Source organism: Falco cherrug, chromosome 6 (genome assembly GCF_023634085.1).
Source record: "Falco cherrug isolate bFalChe1 chromosome 6, bFalChe1.pri, whole genome shotgun sequence".
NCBI classification, from domain to species: Eukaryota; Metazoa; Chordata; class Aves; order Falconiformes; family Falconidae; genus Falco; species Falco cherrug.
The window spans coordinates 38,856,304-38,874,807 of NC_073702.1; the positions used below are offsets into that span (position 1 = coordinate 38,856,304).

At 40.6% G+C, this 18,504-nt stretch overlaps 1 protein-coding gene across 2 annotated transcripts in view; it reads left to right on the forward strand.

The window, feature by feature from the left end:
* RPS6KA2 (ribosomal protein S6 kinase A2) overlaps positions 1 to 18,504 on the forward strand; it is a 321,408-nt gene that overhangs the window by 23,783 nt on the left and 279,121 nt on the right. Inside the window, exon 1 of one of the 2 annotated variants that reach the window (XM_027810973.2) lies at positions 12,743 to 12,887. The exons of the other annotated variant lie outside the window; for it this stretch is intronic. Coding sequence (XP_027666774.1) covers positions 12,840 to 12,887 — 48 coding nt within the window. The 5' untranslated portion in view covers positions 12,743 to 12,839. Of the gene's footprint in view, positions 1 to 12,742; positions 12,888 to 18,504 lie in introns of those variants that run through there. 2 annotated transcript variants of the gene reach the window in all.

Here is an 18,504-nt window from a genome sequence, read left to right on the forward strand (position 1 = left end):
TTCTAGGAAACTTCATGTTCCCAAAAAGAAGGGTGGAAGTCTGCCAGCTTCTTTGTTTCCCTACAGAAACCAGATTGTGCTTATTGCAGCTACGTGTGGACTTGTGGGGTTTTTTTAACCTTTCTTTGATGCAGCTACAAGACTAGCTCAGCTTTGAGAAAGAATACATTTATAAGGATAAAACACGTGGATTCTTAATTGTTGTCTGCGAGAACAAAAAGCAGCCTTTATTCTTGTTGCTGGAGCGCTGTGCGGAAGGGAGCCCTGCCTGCCCCGCGGTCCCGCGGGCGCTGCTGACACCTAGCGCGGGCTCCGCAGAGCGGAGCAGCCGGCTGCAGCAGCTCCTGCAAAGGTCAGTAAACTTACTTTAAGCTTAAGATGTCGCAAAGATTTTGATCTTTAACAAGTTCTCAGTTCAAGCATCAGATAGCTTGCTTGCATGCCTCGCTCATCTTCCTAGCAGCGCTGTTGCTGCAGCAAGCAGCATAACCTCGGGAGCCTGGTATTTTGGAAAGTGTGGTCCCTTGTTACTTGTGGTGACTTCCTCCACCAGCTGGCTTAGTTTAGGCCATCAAATTAATAGTTTCATATTATGTAAGGCAGACACCCTGTTTTCCACAGATGTAACTGCCCCAGTTACGTTACTGTCACTTTGGGTATTGATAATGATGCCTGCACTACTGAGACTAACACAACACTCTGCCTTTTTCATTAGTGATAACTGAGTGTCATCTTGAAGGGAAGAAAGCAGGTCTTGGAGAGCTGAAACAAACCCAAAAAGCCAGGTGAAACTTAACCATGGTGATTAAGTATTTCTAGTTTTGAAGTTAAGCTATTGGAGAGCTTCCAGATAAACTTTGTATGTCTGTATTTTAAGCTGTATTGTGTCTTGTATCCTTATACTCTATATACTCTAATAACTGGATGTGATGTAAGTCTGTTGCGGATGACAGTACTGAAGTGCATTTTGGAGAGTAAGTGTCATAGCTGTAATTGTTTACTTCATTTTAGCAAGTCTTCATCTTAATTTTCTGTACAACCATGCCCCAGCCACATTCTGAAAGGAACATCTCCTGCTGTCCCAATCCTGCCCCCAAAACAAATGACAACCTGCAATTCTGCCATTTCTGCCACAGATTGAGTTCAATCTAACTTGGGAGCAGCTTCTGCTTTGAGCATGAGGTTGGTCTAGATGACCTCTAGAGGTTGCTTGCAGCCTAAATGATTCTAAGAATCAAGATTTTTGGTTTCTGTATTCCCCTTGTTCTGGCTTTAAAGAGTGAGGAAGGGTTCATTCTGTATTTCTCGTTAAATCATAGTCTACCATTTGAATAGAAGGTACAAGAGAAGTGCGGGTTGTTTCTTAAATGAATAAATAATGACATTGTCAGCTCTTGCACGGTGTTGGGAATGCTGTCACAGGCATATAGCAGTGTTGCAGGCAACAGTAACTGTGGTGCAGCATATAGGATCGGACAGGGAGACTGGCACTAGGTAACCTGGGTACAGTTCTGACAGCTCTTCTGGCACGGCTGGGATGCTATTTGGGATGCTGTACCCAGCTGGGTGACATGTATTAGTCCCATTGTCATAGAGCTCAGTTCAGGCCAATCTAAAGCAAGGCTGCAATGAGGCATTTTGATATTTGTGGTATATGCATCCATCTTGGTCTGAAATTACTTACTTTCATCTATTCCATCTTTTAAGCCTGTCGCTTGGATCTGCAGCACCTTATTTTAAGCAGCAACAGCAGTGCCACAAAGGGTATGTCATTATGATGGCGTTGTCGTTGTCATCTTCATGTTTGTTTCATTTGAAGAAAGTCATTAGCGGGGAGGCAGTTCTCACCTTCTCTCCTTGGCGCGGCTACCTCTGCCAACAAGCCCACTCAGCGGTACAAGAGCCTGGAGTTGCAGTGCATAGCTACAACCTGTAACTGGAGCAATGGGATTGTTCTGGGATGATGAGAAAGCTTGCTGAGCCTGCACTAACTTTGTCCAGCAGTAGAGGTCTGTCTTGTTTGGAAGAAGGATTTTTATCAGTTAAGAATGAATTGTTACCAGAGAACTTCAGTAGCTCTACAGTCATGTTAGGGTGGGGTTTTCTTTCTGTTTCTTTGAATATGATTTTTTTTTTTTTTAAATAAAAGATGGTCTGAAAGTGCTGCATGCAGTTCGGTGAATCACACTTGCCAGTGGCTGGGAAATACTGGCAGTCACAGAACTGGTATGAGAAGCTGTAACTGGAAGCTTAAGCCTGTACCCCCTTCCCTAGCTCCAGTAGTTGAGAACAAGCTGGAAACCATGCCAGATTTTTGGAAACGTGGCTACTCAATAGGACAAACCTCGGATGGGAAGTGAGCCTGTTCTTGTCTTGAAGCTTTCAAGTCAGAACTGAATTCCTTTCCAGAAAAGGCTTTAGCCAAACCCTAGTTATTTGGCTTCAGATAGGCATAAGTGGATGAAAGGTCATGGCTAGAAAGGAAATGTTATAGATTATTATAGTTTGGGGGTTTTTCCTAATGTTAATTCACAAAACTACAAAGCTTCTGCCAGAATTTTTCTTTCAGCCCAAATCAGCTCTAAGTATTCCCCATACCCAGTTATCTGGCAGATCTATGAAGCAGAGGAACTGTGTAGGGTCTAGAAATTGTTTTACAAGCCCCTAAGAAGCACAGGTCTCTGTTATAGGTTTTCTGTGTTACTTAAGACTCAAACCTCATCTAGTTCTGGCATTGTTATCTATTAAAGTATGTGATCTTTCTTTCTTTAACCCCTTAGTTGTACTGTCTTGGTATGATATTTCCCTTTAAGGTGTGATGCTATATTGCAATGAGCTATTGGAAACTTATTTTTTCATTTTGTTAAAGTTGAATGATCTCAGACCAAACACAGAATCTGCCATTTGAGTCAAAACTATGATAGATCCTGCTAATTATCTTGCAAGTAAAACATCATACAACTTGGCTAACTACACAGTGTACAGATGTTCTTGTTGCCTCCATCCAAACTTAATGCATGTTTGCTGCTAATCAATATAGATTTTGAAATCCTGATTCCACTTTCCTTCTTAATTTTGCAGATAAGAATTTGTGAATTTCTTCTCTAGCATTGTGGCCATGACATTGAACTGGTTTCTCACATTAAAGAGCAATTTGTGAAAAGTTCTTTGGGTACTTGGCCGTACAGAAATTGAGAGGTAAACACAGTGTGAAATTCTGTATAAATGAATTGGATACCTGAAAATAAACTAAGCTTAGCTGAAGGTTACTGGCTTTTTCCTTTTCAGTGTGAATACAGTCCTGCATTAGCAAATTCTTAATCAAAGAGATCTTGCAGTTGCCTAAATCAAACTGCAGCTTATGTTATTGCTGTCTTCCTGACTTTGGTTGAACTGTATCTTGTAAATATAACCTCAGAATAATCCAGTGTTGATGGTGTTTCTGCTGCCTTATTGCTTTTAAAATTCTGGACCCGCCCACTACCCCTGAAAGATGAAATGCCTAGGAGAAACCCAATTTTCCAAGCATGAATCCTCTTGTGCATTGTTATCAGTTGACTCTGTTTATTTGGTAGGGTTTGTTTTACTGTCAGTTATGATCCCCTGCCAAAATTACTGGAATTATAACAGAATATAATTGCCCTACTTTACATGGGATAATGAGATGATAACAAAGGTGATGGGAAGTATGTTTTATTTATGAGCAAAGAACTTATATGTTGTCGCAATAACGTTACATTCTGCTTTCACATTTTTGGTATATCCACATAATGTCACAACAGAAGAATAATGACATCTTTCATCAGAAGATGAAAAAACACTGAAGGTGAATAGAAAAATACTTAAAAAAAATCAGTAATGTAGCTATTATGAGAAATCTTTCAAAATCCTTAACAGTATATATCTACTTTTATATATATATAATCTCTCTATGTATATATACCTAACAGGTATAGCCCATTGTGCCCACTATTGTGTCACTGTGTGTACCTGTGGGAGGTGCAGAACACAGGCTTTGGCACATCAAGCCTGTTTCTGCTTGTGAAGTGCACAGGAGGTACCGCAGGCAGGGGACAAGTGAATAGGCTGGAACAGCAGAGCTGTGCTGCGGGGCTGACTGTTCTCATTTGGAACCCTGTGTTCAGTTCCAGCCATTTCACCTTTGAAAAAGCAGAGTGAAACATGGCTATTAAGAGCAAATGGTTGGTCGAAAATTATTAGAGGAAGGGAGAGATATTTATGAGGAGATAGGAAGAATATGAAACAGCTTTAGTTAAAGTTGAAACAAGTAGGAGACGGTTCTTCTGGTTTGTGTGTTTTGCTCTTGTGTAGAGGTGAGGGTCAAGCAATTTTAAACTTGTTTCCTATATGTACGTCTAAAATGTGGAAGAATTACAGAACTAAAATGCAGATAGATTCAAGTAAATGCTAGTAAATTAAGAGAATAGAACTAAGTATGTATTTTGTCCTAAGGGAAAGATGTGAAACATTTGCGGTTGTTGGTTCCCTGTATTTCACTGAAGCTGTGTATTACTTCTGTTTCTATATCCTGTATAGCCATAAGCAGGGTGTAAAGGTCACCAATTATAATACATTGTTTTTGTAATTCTGAAAATGTATGCTCTTACATCATCTGTAATCTTAGAGTGATTAGACTGTCCAAAAAATTATGGCAGAGACACACACTTGCTAGAGCGCTCTAGATACATGCTGAGATGTAAGTCTGAATGAGACATTCACTCTGGGCAATAGACTTTCCTGGTTCACTGTGCCAAGGAATTACCCACAACATGAATTCATCTTTACAATTATTATCGCAGTAAGAACAGTATATGGTATAAAAGCTTATCCTTTTTCATACCAATGTAACAACCTGGATTATTGACTTGGAATTACTCTGCCAATTGTAAAGGTCAGAAGTTAAGAATTGGTGTTCAAAATCTGACCTTCCACAGCTGTTAAGTGTTAGGTTTTAGGCCAATAATAACTTACTGATATGGTATATTTCCAGTATATCTCTAAGTTACATAAAGACACAAAAGAACAGCCCAAAGCACAGAAAGTCCATGCAACTCCAGTTTGCAGCCAGAGCTGAATGATCAGTTACTCCTCCTGCAGCAGTCTTGCTTATTTTTGTGCAGTGACTTAACATTCAGAAGTGCCTTCCTGAATATAGCCTTTTTTGGTTTAACTTTTTTTTTTATTCCCACCTTCCTCTGCCCTTCCCTTCAGGACACTGTAAAATTTATGCCTAAAACTTAAATTTGAAAGCAGATGCATTTGTGCCAAGCACTGTCTGTGCTTAGAGCCGTGCTTTGAGTGCATCCCTCCACATGCATCTGTGTCTATGAGGTCAGAATAAGTGCACTACTGGGAAGGTGCCGATTTGACCTTGTACTTCTAACATTATTTTTTCCAGGTGCTTCTAACACAGCTCTTGCTTTGGGTTTTGGAATGGCTGTCTTTTTCATAAAAATAAGTAAATAAAAAAACTAATGAAAGAGCTGAAGCCTCTTCCTAAGATAAATAAAAGGAAATGTCAAAGCTCCAATGCATCTTGCAGATTAGGTTCTTGTTTTCCAGGCAGTCCTAGCAGTCAGCTACAATTGCAATGAAAACAGTAGCTCATAAGAAAAGTCCATGATGCGTAAAACTCAAGTCCAAAAAAACCCCCAGTTTGCTTAAGTAGTCCTTGCTCACAAGTGGTGTTATAGATAGAAAGCTTTCTCTGTGATCAGAGCTTGAGCATCCGGTGTTGGTCTCCTTTGACACGAGTATTGCCTGTTGGCATGTTCTCCCGTCCATCATAATGATAGTGGTTCATTTCTGCCTTGTAAAAATGCTGGATTTAACCTTCTTTTTATTGCTGGAAAACTGGGTCTATCTGTAACATTATGACGGAAATTAACTATTGGGGTTCCCCAAATTGTAACTTAACTCTACTTGTGGATAAAAGTAAACGCTTGAAATAGCTGTTAAGTTGCTGGTTCTGTTGTCTTTCAAAGAAATCCTTATCTAGAGAGAGATATATCATACTGAATACTGATCTTAAAATTTAAAAAAGGAACTCAGAAAAGTCAGAGTTAAAAAAAATGTAAATCAACCAACACCCCAAAACCCTGTTGGTCAAGGGACTATTGTGTCCTCTGCATTTTTTCCAATGCAAAGAGTTAGTCAGCTTACGAGGGTCTGGTACTTGCCTAGCAGACATGATGCATCGCAGTCTTGATAAGACTTCTTATTTCGCAGAACCATGCTGTTGTGTGACACCTCAGAGATGGGTCAGCAGGAGAGCAGAGCCTGCCAAGAGCATATCTAAGCTTCAGATCCAGCAGCTTCCCTTGGGGTGCTGCTGGTTGGATTCTTCAGAGCTCAGCGATCTGTGCGCAGCCTTGTCTGGAAAGCATAGCTGTTTATTGTTATGCCCCTGTGGCAGCTGGACCTTTGTTACAGCCTTGTCAGTGTGGGTGAGGAGTGAAATTTCCTTAAAATGTTGGCTGTTTCTGTGATGTTCTTCCTGTGTGTGTGCTTCATTGTCTTTGGGTCTCATTTCTGCTCAAAGTCAGTTCTTTAAACTTTAGCTGCAAGTATCTGCAAGGTATGTACTTCTTGGAAATTAAACTTCTTTGAAAGTTTGTTAGGCATGTGATCTGGCCCATCAGTGACTTCCATGAGGGTCCTTCTCTGGAGCAACCTTGACTTGCACCGGACCTCTACAAAGGAGCCCTCATTTCAGTTTCAGGGTTGAAAAGTCAGGATGCAGTTAAGGCTGAGCTGTCACAGCATGGCAGCTGGCAGTGTCCTGCTGCTGGGATCACACCAGAGCTTCATGAGCTATGGTACGATCACATTTTTTGACAAGACTTCATTGGTTTTGGCGTATTTGAAAGCATAGAGCTTCATTTAGAGGAAGAGTTCTCTGGCTCTTCTACAAGAGTCGTCTTTCATGAGAACAACTTAGCTGGGGCACCGAATTAGGTTTCCAAGTGTAAGACACTTCCACTCTACAGTGTTACTGGATAGCTACGGAACGTGTGCTGGCATTTGTGAAATAAGAGCCAGTTACTACATTAGAATACACTGAAAATATTGTCAGAAATTGTAATTTCCTTTGTTTTCACCAATGAGTGCAGTAGGAATTGCAGAGTAAAATGAGTTGCCCCTCTTTGCCTTCCAAACTTGTGTATAAGCCTTGACTAAGTTAGGAATGAGGTAGAGTCATCGCGTGTTTTAACTAATGTGAGTTTTGCAACCGGTATGCAGCGTGAAGCCCTAAACTCAAGCTTAGTTAAAAGCAGGCCAACGTTTCAGCACGAATTTGAATCATAATGCACCTCTTGAGGATAACATACGTTTTGTATTCTGAGAGGAAAAAAAAAATAAATTATTGTGAGTTTGTGTGAAGTCTCCTGAAAAAGCTCTTGGCTGTTGGAAAGATTTGCAGATGGCTATATTAAGCATCTTCTTTCACTAGCTACTGTGTACTGATGTTGCTTAAAAAGGCATGTAAATAGAAATCAGCTTGAGAGTGACTTGCATTAATCATACAAATTTAGAGAAACAACACAGAGCTGTTTTACCCTCACAAAACTCTGTAATAAAGAGGGGAAAGAAATCTGCATCGAACCTTGATCACTATGTCCAGATTCACAGTAGAACATGGCGTGAATCCCTTGAAACCTTGGCCATAAGACTCCTTAAGCTTCGGGGTATAACGAGTTTCAAAAATAAAACAGGCTTCTCTTAAAGTTGTTCTCATTTCCCGTTAAGGTATTTCTACACCTAGAACTTCTCCAGCTGTGATGTAGCAGTGTTTCTCTCTCTCTCTCTTTTTTTTTTTTTTTTTTTTTTTTTTTTTTTTTGTGGCAGAGATTTCTGATAAAAAGGTGATGCAGTCATTTCTTGATTGAGGGCATCTCAAAGGGTAACTTGGGGTCTTTAGGGCATTAGGAAGATAAAGCAGGTTCTGTGGAGAAGCTTATTTTCTTGCTTTTATTGCAGTAGTCCTTGGTATCAGTCTCCCAGAAAACTGCCTTTGTCGTAGGTGTTTGGGAAGGTGTGAGGGGATGGGGATTCACGTGAGAGTTGTTCTAAGAGCTTGAGCGGGGTCTGCCAGGCAGTGATGATCGCTAATTGGAACAGGAGGGAAAAATCACAGCAAATGACTGCAGTGGGTGCTTCCAAGCCCAAACTGCTGAGGATTTTGGCATTGGTTTCTTTGGAAGGGGAGTGGAGTTCTATTTTCCAAAGTCGATGCTTTTGATTAGCTGCCACTTACTAAGTGCTATCCAGAAAACAGGCAGTGCCCCCTGCGTTTGGCTTCCTCCTTTCTCCCTCAAGGAGGCTCTTGAGGAGCTGGAATTGGTATATGAGGACAGAAGAGGAAAAGAAAAAGGTGTCTCATACCTCTAGCCTTTTGAGGAGTAGGAAGGGAGAGAAAAAATATCTGGTTTTCTGCAACTCAAGTTTCCTGACCAAGTATACTTAGTTTGCATCTGTTTGTTGGGTATTTTATAAGTACCTGTTCTGAAAAATAGCCTGAAAACACAGTCTCGTGCTGCAATCTTTCTGGATCTAAGTTATTAATGACCTGTAAGAAAACAATATCGGTTCTGCTGCTGTGCAGCCCCCCCCCCATTATCTTGACTAGATTTGCACTAACCAGTTGTCTCGAGCATAAGATAAATATTTTTTGCACTGTAAAGGAAAGAATTCACTCCTCTGTGTATTAACCTCAAATAATTGAGGGGGGGGGGATCTTTAACAAGACTTCTGTTTTATTTTTTCGCGTATGTAGATCAACAGCACCACAAGCAAAGACCTTTGTGCCCCAATGGCAGCACGTGTGTCAGCAGCTGCCACGCTGCCCCTGCTATGAGTTTGCTGGTAGAGCTGCAAGAAATGGGATTTGAGTCCTAAAGCAGCAATTTTTGTTGCTGCTGTCATGGCTGGGTCTGGTAGACAGACATCAAGGAAAATCCCTCTCCTTGCTCATGAGAGCCTTGTGTCAGGAACTGGGTTTCTGCACGTTGGATGGGAAGCATGTGGTGATGGTGGAGCTGGTAGCCCTTCCCTTTGTGAATCAGGGCCCGAGCGTGTGTTCTCAGTGTAGATGTGCAGCATTAGGGTTACCCGGAGTTGCACGTTAGAAGCTGCAGCTCTTAAAGATAACACACACTGTTTAGAGTGTCCAACTTAAGATTAAGAAATTATTTTGGAGGGTCCCATTTCTAAACACAAACAAATAGTGCTGGATTTGATCCAATGTTTACTAATTTATTGACTGATTTTTGCAGGGGGTCAGCTAACCAGGGAAGAAACTGGTGTGTGTTAAGCAATCCTCCTAGTATTTTGTAAGTTTGTGATTTTGTAAATCAAAACAGGAGGTAAAGTGGAGAACTGTCAGCTACAGGGACTGATGTTTGGTTAGAATAACTTATAAAATAGTTTAATATTACTTTTTCAAATTGTGCTTCCTCTTACACTTCCTTTTACTCATCTGAATTAAAGCAGGAAGGTGTTTTATCTTCAGATTCGAGTTAACAAGGAAATTAGAAAGGTAATTTAAATAGGCATAGAAAAGGATATGTCTAATACCACCTACTTCATATTGATCTCTTTAATATTGGTTCCAGTGAACAGTAACACTATACTTAAAGAAAAATCTGAGCTATGTTTGTCTTTAATATTAAATACTGTAATAGATGCTATATATGCAAAACTAAGTGCAGCCATAGAGTACTTATTCCTTTTTTCAGTCTTGCAAACTGTGCTTATGGCTAGCTAGCTCCTCTTGGGATGCTAATGCCATCTTTTCCATGAGAGTTAGTATTAGATGGGAGAAGGCCTGCTAAGAACTGTGTAGTTGATGATAAATATAAAAAATACTTCATTAAAAAAATGTGGCGTTTCTTCTGTTGGTTAGGTCAGAAAGATGAGATAAGCATACGTCAATGAATGAAGCATCTTTCATTTAAGTTGCCCAAGCAAAACCCATGTAGCACAAAACAGCACACAGACTTGAAAAGCAGCAGTGCCCAAATGTGAAGATGTTATGTGGAGTTTGGAGGACTTGTTTGTTTGTTAAAAGCTGCGTTTAGCTGGAAGAACTATGAATAAGTGGAGACTGTATGTGTTGGGTCTGACTGTCACATTTAACAAAAAGCAATTACCTACCATAGTAACTGTGACAGAGTTCAGAATTTATTCATGCATACATAAATACCTAACAATAATGTTAAGGTTTCTTTAGTCCTCAATGTGTTTTTTTCCCCTTGATTTAAAAACAAGAAAAAAACCCAACAACCAAACTCAGAAATTTAGATTTATAGCTGAAAGTCTACCTTGACCTTTTCTGTAATGCATCTATTTCCAAAAACTGGTGATGTGTTAGAGGGTATGAAAGAATGTCTTTATGGTACTTCCAGATTAAATCTAATTATTTAACTTGAGCTACACTCTAAAGAACTAGGTGAACTTAGAGGCTGGAATGATGACACATTATCTTGAAGGAAGTCTTCTGAAATTTTTAAGACTCTCTTTAAAGTATTTTTATTTGTGTATATAGAGGAAAACCTTGCATCCTTTATAGAGGTGAGTGCAGAAACAGAAATGCAGCCAAATAATTACAGTATGAAGAACTGAAATTCTAAATCAATACTGTTTGACTTTAAGCTTCTAGGTGGAAGTTGAGATACTGAGAAATGATGCAAATCCTGGTGAACTGGAGTAAGAGTTGTGAGACTGAAATGAGAAGTAACATGCTTCTTGGTAATGCATACCCCAAAATGTCAGGGTTTTTAACTGTATAGTTTGAAGGGCTCCAAGTTTCCAAACCAAGCCTGCCCTTTTATAGCAGAAACTATTGAGAAGGACGGTAGGGTTGCAATTTATATTCCTGCTGCATTTGTACAGGTGGCTTTTATGGTGTCTTCACCATCCTATTTTTACAAGTAGTTTGGATTCTTCTCCACCTTACGTGGTACATGATGAGACTTTTATAAGAAATGTTCTTTCTTGTCTTTTATCAAAATTACACCCAAAGGCCTCAAGTGTATAACTCCCCAAAGAAATTGCCTGTCTCAGTACTTGGCTTCCCCATTTGCCAGTTTTGGAACCATTTCTTGAAATGGCAATGCAATTCTTCACCATTAGGGTGAACATCTGATGGCCAGAATATTTTCTGAATACTTTCACCAGGTCTACCGCTTACCTTCAGCTGTTGATTTATTTCAGTGGCTGTCCTAGGTCTCTTTTTTTTTTTTTTTTTTTTTTTTTTTTTTTGTGCTTTGACACAGCTTGCGCTTTGGTTCTGTGGCATCGTCAATGTGCCTTTTTGATAGGAATGGAGTTTCCCATTGGTGTGTAGTGGCATCTGTTCTCAGAGTTTGGTTCTGCATTTTGCTGCAGCTGTGGTTTGCCTGTTATGTTTGGCCCATCCTTACATACAACCTCTGCAGCGAAGTGTGCACTTAACTTCAAACTTTTGGTTTCCTTCGTTTGCCCTAGACCTTGCTACTTGCTGGAGGTTGAGTATGTGTGTGTCTATAGGAGTGGAACTTTGCAGTGAAACTTAAGAGTGTGGTAGTTGTGTCTGAAGAATTAAGCAGCAAGAGGGCAGAGGAACAAACATGGATCTTTACAGTGAGGGGATGATGCATGTGGCAGAAAAGGTGGAGAAGGACTATTACAGATTTGAGGGTGTGGGATTTTTCAGCTGCAGCTTGTGTGAAACGATATTTCTAGTATAAAAACAAGAGGTGGAGATTTGGGAGTGACTGACACTGTTTTGAAGACACTCCCCTCATAATACATTTCTGTGTATCCTCGCACCTGCTGGTTCTTCAAGCGCTACAGTACTGGTCAGGGAGGTAGTTTGATGAAGTGATTTTTAAACTGATTAAACTAGCTGCTTCAGTATGTGTTCCATTCTTAAACAGGGATTATCCCTTTGGCATAAGTGGGAGAACACACTGTGTTTCAGAACAGGTTGTCCTACGGCACCTTGCTGGCTTAGGACACCAGGCCCAGGAGGTGCAGCATCACTGGTGTGCTGCTGAGCCTTTGTCCTTCCAAACCTGGAGCTGGACTTTGCTTGCAAATTCCCAAAGGGAAGGCAGCGATGCCCGTGATCTCTGGTTCCTATGGCATTGAATCAAACTCAGCATTGGTACACTCTATAAATACCTCTATGTGTATCTGTATATAGCATCTTTGTGTGTAATCTCTTTCTTCATAGAGATCTTTCTAAAAACCATTCAATGGAAATAAGTCTCCAAGTGATTTAAAGAAAACATAAATGACAAGCTGTTTCCTGTGTGTGACTGAGTCACATACAATGTGCACAATTAACAGGTGCAGGGTGGCAAACAGCGCTCAGCAGGCAATGCCGGGCAGGTTTCAGAGTCCTGAATGTTGAATGAGTCTCTTCTGTAGCACAGGGTTTGAAAGGATCGGCAAGATACTGAGCACCTTGGTATGTCTTCCATTCTCCTGTAAATTCTTGCTTCTGGATAAGCACCTTTTTTAACTTTGCAGGTTTTCTAGGGAGAGATGCAGACCTCATACTTGTTCTCTTCTTCTTCATGCTGAGAACACAGCTATAAGCTTTGGCTGGAGCTGTAGTGTCTGTATATAGATAGCTTCCTTGTTTGACTCAAAGATGAGATCCAGCCTAGCTCTTGCCTTTTAATCTGTTGCTGGGCTGGGCTGGCGTCTGGTGACGCATTGAGCTAAGCTGGCTGCAGCGAGTTAATAGAGAAGACGAAAGGTGTCAAACCCCTGCAGAATGGCTCAAGTACTTGCAGCGTCTGACCCATATCCTGAATGCTGAGAAAAAGATGATAAAGCTGCCTCACAAGAAATTACAGAAATTTTTCCTTAAAAAGGTAAAATGCCTTTTTTTTTTTGTTTGCTGCTTTGCTTGCTTTAATTAGGTTGATGACAAAGTTTGACAATTGCATTGTTTTCGTGCAGTCAGCCTTGTGATTTCTTTGCACAGAGATGCCTCAAACTGTTCTCCTGATGTAATGTTATCCTTGGCTTGTGGTTTGGGACATGATGAAAACCATCCAAAGCATACTACAGCAGCATGCTACATGGGTTAGTTTGATTACAGCTGCAGTTTACAGGTTCTGTCACTCTGTTGTGTTATTCTGCCTCTTAACCTTGCTCCTTGACTCTGAATCTGTCAAGCAATTTTAGTGTTTTCTAAGTTTTTTGCAGTATGAGAAAGAATGCTGTTCCTTGACTGGTGCTCATTTAAAAAAGGAGTTGATATTCAAAAATGATGTGCGTATATTTACATGTAGGCTGTATATTTGTAGTCTGTTTTCAAATACACCCTTGTAACTCAGAGATACAGTAACCTCTAATAGCAAACAGATATTTTCAATTAGAACAAGTAGTTTCAAACACAGGTTTTTAGTTTAAAACTGCCCCTAGATCATATTTTTCTGTCAAGAACTATACCTAGCTAGACATTGAGTGCTGTGGTAATTAGCTATCTGAAATAGCATCCTTTGTCTGCATTATCTATGAATCCCGTTTTGGCAACATATAAACATTTATCCCCTAGGTTATGAAAAAATATATGCTTTTTCCCCCTCCCCCTCTTTCTCATCTTGGCTACTCATACACACAGTTTATTAGTGGTTGATCAGAAGCACAATCTGTTTATTCTGGAGAGCATCTCAATTCTAGTGCAGGGTGCTCTCAGTTGTCAGTTGGAGTTTCACATTTTCACAATGCAGTATAACTTCACATGTATGGGATTTCATACTGATATCTGTAATATGCTGCCTCAAAATAAAATATTTGACTTGGTTGTATTCTTACTAAAACAATTTTAAAGGGGTGCAAGAGAAGACGCTTGTGTTTCAGTGCAAGTTAGAATCTGGCACACAGTTCCCTAATTTTTGGCACCTTCACAGATGCAGATGGTTGGTTGTACCTCTTACTCTGGAGTAAGTTTCCAGCATTTAAATGTTGACATACTTATGCTGTTGAACTGCCCTTTTGGGGTTTCTTATGTTGACCGAAAATAATTTTCCCCTTTTGCTAAAGTATATACTCCCTACTGTCTGCAATATCTGATCAGATGGTCATATTTCCACTGGGATATAATAACAACTGTGGATTTTCTGTTATACTCTTGCATATAGGACTGAAAGCACCCAATTGATTAATGTGGGTTAAAGTGTGAGAGAAGATGAATTGTGCTAGATTTGGTTTTAATGTAATTGCTGAAAATGTATTTAAGCTACTGGTTTGAAGTGACGAAGCGAAGGTGGCTGCAACCAGGAAGGTGGTGAGCATAATTTAGCATGCAAATAGCAGTAGGTCATTCATAGTCTTGAGTCCCATAGCAACTTGCTGTCTCAAAAAGAGGTGTCTGTGTGGTGCCACACAACAGAGATATCAAATGGGATTGTGTATTTGCCTGTGTTGACAGTTCATGTTATTTCTCTGGAGGTGGAGGAGTATTTTCAGCAAACTATGCTTTTATTTGTGGTAATGTGTGAAACAAACTGGTAAAAACATCTGTAGTCCTTCTAAGAGTTATATGCTAGTTCCCTTTTTAGAGGCCTTTTTCTAAATGCTGGGAAGGGGAGGCACCACACAAGTGGCTAGATCCTGCCCTCTGCTACGTGTGCACACCTTGGACTCAAGTGAGTGCATGAATGTATTAGGAGGGAAACTTCACTCAGACTGGCCTTGTGCTTTGTTACAGTAGCCTATGTGATCCCAGATTCCCTGATTATACCAGTTAGTGCTGCAAATTTTTTTCCCTTCCTTCTTAATGGCTGTTGCATGCGAGCAGGCAGTGTTGTGGTTAAAAAAGAAAAATGTAATCTCCAGTAATTGTAAGATGAATTAGGTGAATGTCTTTGAGTGGTGGTTGGGAAGAATTAATGGATATTTTCTGGGTTATTTTGCTGTAATAGTCAGATATGGAATTAATCTAATAATTTCTTCCTTTACTTACATGGCCACTGTCACAGCCATAGCTTTTTGAAGCAAGTTTTGAAAAGGACCCATAGCTCCCACCTTTCTTTTGTGAATATAACTTTACAATTGTCTACTTGATGGCTAGCCTACCCAAATGTTGTTCAGATGTTGGTGCAATTAAGTCACTAAAAGAACATGCTTGTAACTTTGCATATGAAAGAATGCCCCAAATCGAGAAGTCCCTTAAAAAAGTAAGTATATCAGACTTGGGGATGGTCCTGTATTTTCTGGGAAAAAGTATCTGCTGAAGAACTACATTGAACTTGATTATTGCAGTGAACATCTTCTTCAGAGCTTACTCTTCAATATTATGTACTGAAGCAGCAGTGGAACATCTTATCAGATGTTAACGCAGCTTGCTATTTGTGTAGGCACCAGCAGCTCTTAGACAAGAAGTTCCTAAAAGAACTTTATTTCAGGACCAGCAAAAATTAGTTGGTAACAGTACATTTAACAATCTTGTTGACTACTGAACTTTGAAAGAAAGGACAGTTGCTTAACATGTGCTAGTGTCCTTTCATGTAAATTTATCTGTGCAGCAGGATTTCTTCTGAAAGCTTTGTCTGAAACAATCATGCAAAGGCAGAGAGAGGTTTCCTCCTACAGTGCAATAACATTGAAGTAGGATGCTTTACAAAATCAATATGCATAGAAAATTTAGTGTTGGAAGCTGTTTAAGGAATGGATATGAAAATTCCTGCTTGTAGTAAACTATAATTTAGTAACTGAGTCAGCAGGAAAGAAAAACTAGTTAAAAAACATTTTGAATGGCATTCTGGCAGAGGAAAATAGGTTTTTATTAAAAATGAGTAACTTAGAGTTTCACTGTTTAAGAACAAGATTTAATTTCTGCTGATAGGAGAAAAGTAGTTAAGCAAAACAAATTAAGGCTTCAGCCAATACGCTGTTTTATAGGGATCTGGTGCTGTAAATGCTGATTGTATGATTTCTTGAAATGTGTATATTCTTGGTAGCACTAAAAGGAAGGATTTTTAATTTTCTTCAGTGTTGTGAAAAATGATTTGGTAACAACTGCAGTATTGGCAGAATATTGCTCTGTTACAGCTTGTGATAAATGTCTCTGCCTTTTTCTCATTGCCACCAGTAGATGTTTCTGTCCTTCGGGAATGTGTGAGTGAGTCAAAGGATACAAAGGAGAGCAGAATGAAAAGATACATAGCATCAAAGGAGTCTGACAGTGCAGACCTCTTAGATGTCTCCCTGTACATTCACACATACGTGAGTCATACATATGGGCCAGGTATTTTGTGATCTTCTTAATGTTTCTGGTGTGTTTTCATATTTTATATAAAGCAATATTTTATACACATGTCTATAAGAGTAGCTTTCTTTGTCCTGTGCATGCGTGTAGTCTGTTGTCTTCTGAGGGACCTAGGCAGCTTGTTGAGTTAAGGGGCTGCCATATCTTGATGCTGCCTGTCCACTTGGGGTGGAACCCTTTTGAATGGAAGGGTTTTCAAGTCCTTTCCTCCAATGTGCACATACCTCCTGTAATATTCACTGTCACAGTTCCTGTCCTTGGTGATGATGTTGGTGAGTACAGGGTCAGCCCTCGGGAGCATGGGGAACTCTAGCAGTGTTTAACTGACTTCTGTTTTACCACGCGACTGTTGCAGTGGGCCTGTGTGTTAAGATACTGAAACACGCCTGATCTGACAAACAGTCTACTTCTGTCACGACTGGGACATTGTTAGAAAAAGACAGGGATAGTCCTCTCCAAATATATTGGAGAGTGCAGAAGGAATGAGAATTAATTTGTGGACCTGCTTTGAATGAGTATGTGGGGGTTTTCTTGTGTGCTGTTTTCTAAATAACCCACTAATGGTGTGTGTGTGTGCATATATATGGAGGGGTTTTTTCTGTATCTAGTGCAGAGAAGGTACAGGTTGGCTCAACTGTCAGCTGGAGCCAGCTTCCCTGGCTCAGTCTGTAAAGGCTGAGGAGTTTGGCTCATGAGGGCTCTGATTTTGTGGGTGATGCTGGCCCATCGTGACCACTGATACTGCTTTGTCTCATAAGTAAATGCTAATGAATCTTCATTTTCCTATTTTGAAGACTAAGAGGAAAGCAAAATTACTTCAGCTTGGCAGTTGTAGGAATGCTGTTGAAGCCAGGTGCAGAAAAGGAGTCTTCCCATTTATTGTCCCCTTGCGCTGCCTCAGACTGACTGCTAAGCTGCCCAGAGCTGCTGTGGTCTGGGACCAGCAAAGCTGCTGGCAGGGTATGAGGGTGACAGGAGACTCTAAGTATGAAGACCTGGGGCTAGTCAAGCCAGGCATCTTCCCTGTGTGGCAAGGGGAGGAGAACAGGTTGGAGCTGGGACACCAGGTCAGGGGCAGAGCTCTGGAAAGCCAGCCTTGTGTGACTGCTGCAGCTACTGGAGGGATGGGGCGGGATGGGGCCGGCTGGAGAGGGCTCTGTTGCTTGTGCATGGCGTGGGGCCAGCTGCTGCCCTGCCACCTCTACCCTGCATTTTGCAACAACATCCCCCTGCCTCTCTGGGGCTGTGGTGTAGGTGGGATTGGGCAGGGGGAAGACTTTTGCCGCATACATCAGCCTGTTCCCCAGGTGAGCACCTGCTTTGCTTGTGCCTAGAGTTGACCCCAATGCTGTATTGTCTTCCAGCTGTAAACTGGTGTTAAAACTAACTGTAATCTTTTGAAGATGTGGTGTTAACTGCAAGTCTGTGGATGTCTTTGCAAGGAACCTTGCTGAAAATTGTACTCTAGAAAAAATGTAATTAATTCTAATAATTTAGACCCCTGAAGTCTAGACCAGGTGATGGCCAGGCATGCCCCTTTGAGCGAGCGATCGCACACAGAGAAACCACTGTCAGAGTAACTCCTGAAGCAGCAGTTTTCTGAGGGGATGAAAGAGGAAACAACTGGATGTTATTTCTGGCTGGACTTAAAAAGAAAAGTTGCAGGCAGGAGCAGTCTAGGCCTGTCATCCTTGGTCATTTGAAAAGGCTTACCTACTGAAGGTTCAGAAGGCAAAGTCTTGGACCTGCCTGCATGATGGTGGCAGGAATTAGGGCTCTTTGAGCTTTTCAATCCCATCTTGTTACTGCAGTGAGTGGTAGCTGTGTGTTTTGTTGGTAGTCTGTTTTGAAAAATTGCAGGGGAAGCTTTCTAAAGCATGCAAGTCTCACATGCTTTTGCAGATGTGTTTCCTGTAGCTGAAGCACTGTGTTCACTTCTTGGTAACATGTCAACATGGAATGAAGTGGACTGCTCACAAAAAAAAGAGGGAGCTTCCCTTCAGGTCAAGGCCAAGGCTTTTAAAAGGCCAGCAATAAAATTCCGAGTTTAATAATGGCTACAGTTGTATCTTACAACACATATAATATACACAGCTAACTGGCCTTTCATGTATAAAACACTATACAGCTTTTGCATGTTGCAACCAAAAAGTTTTATTCCCTGTATAAAAAGGAGTAAAAAGTTTGAATATAAAGCACTCTTAAACTTAAAT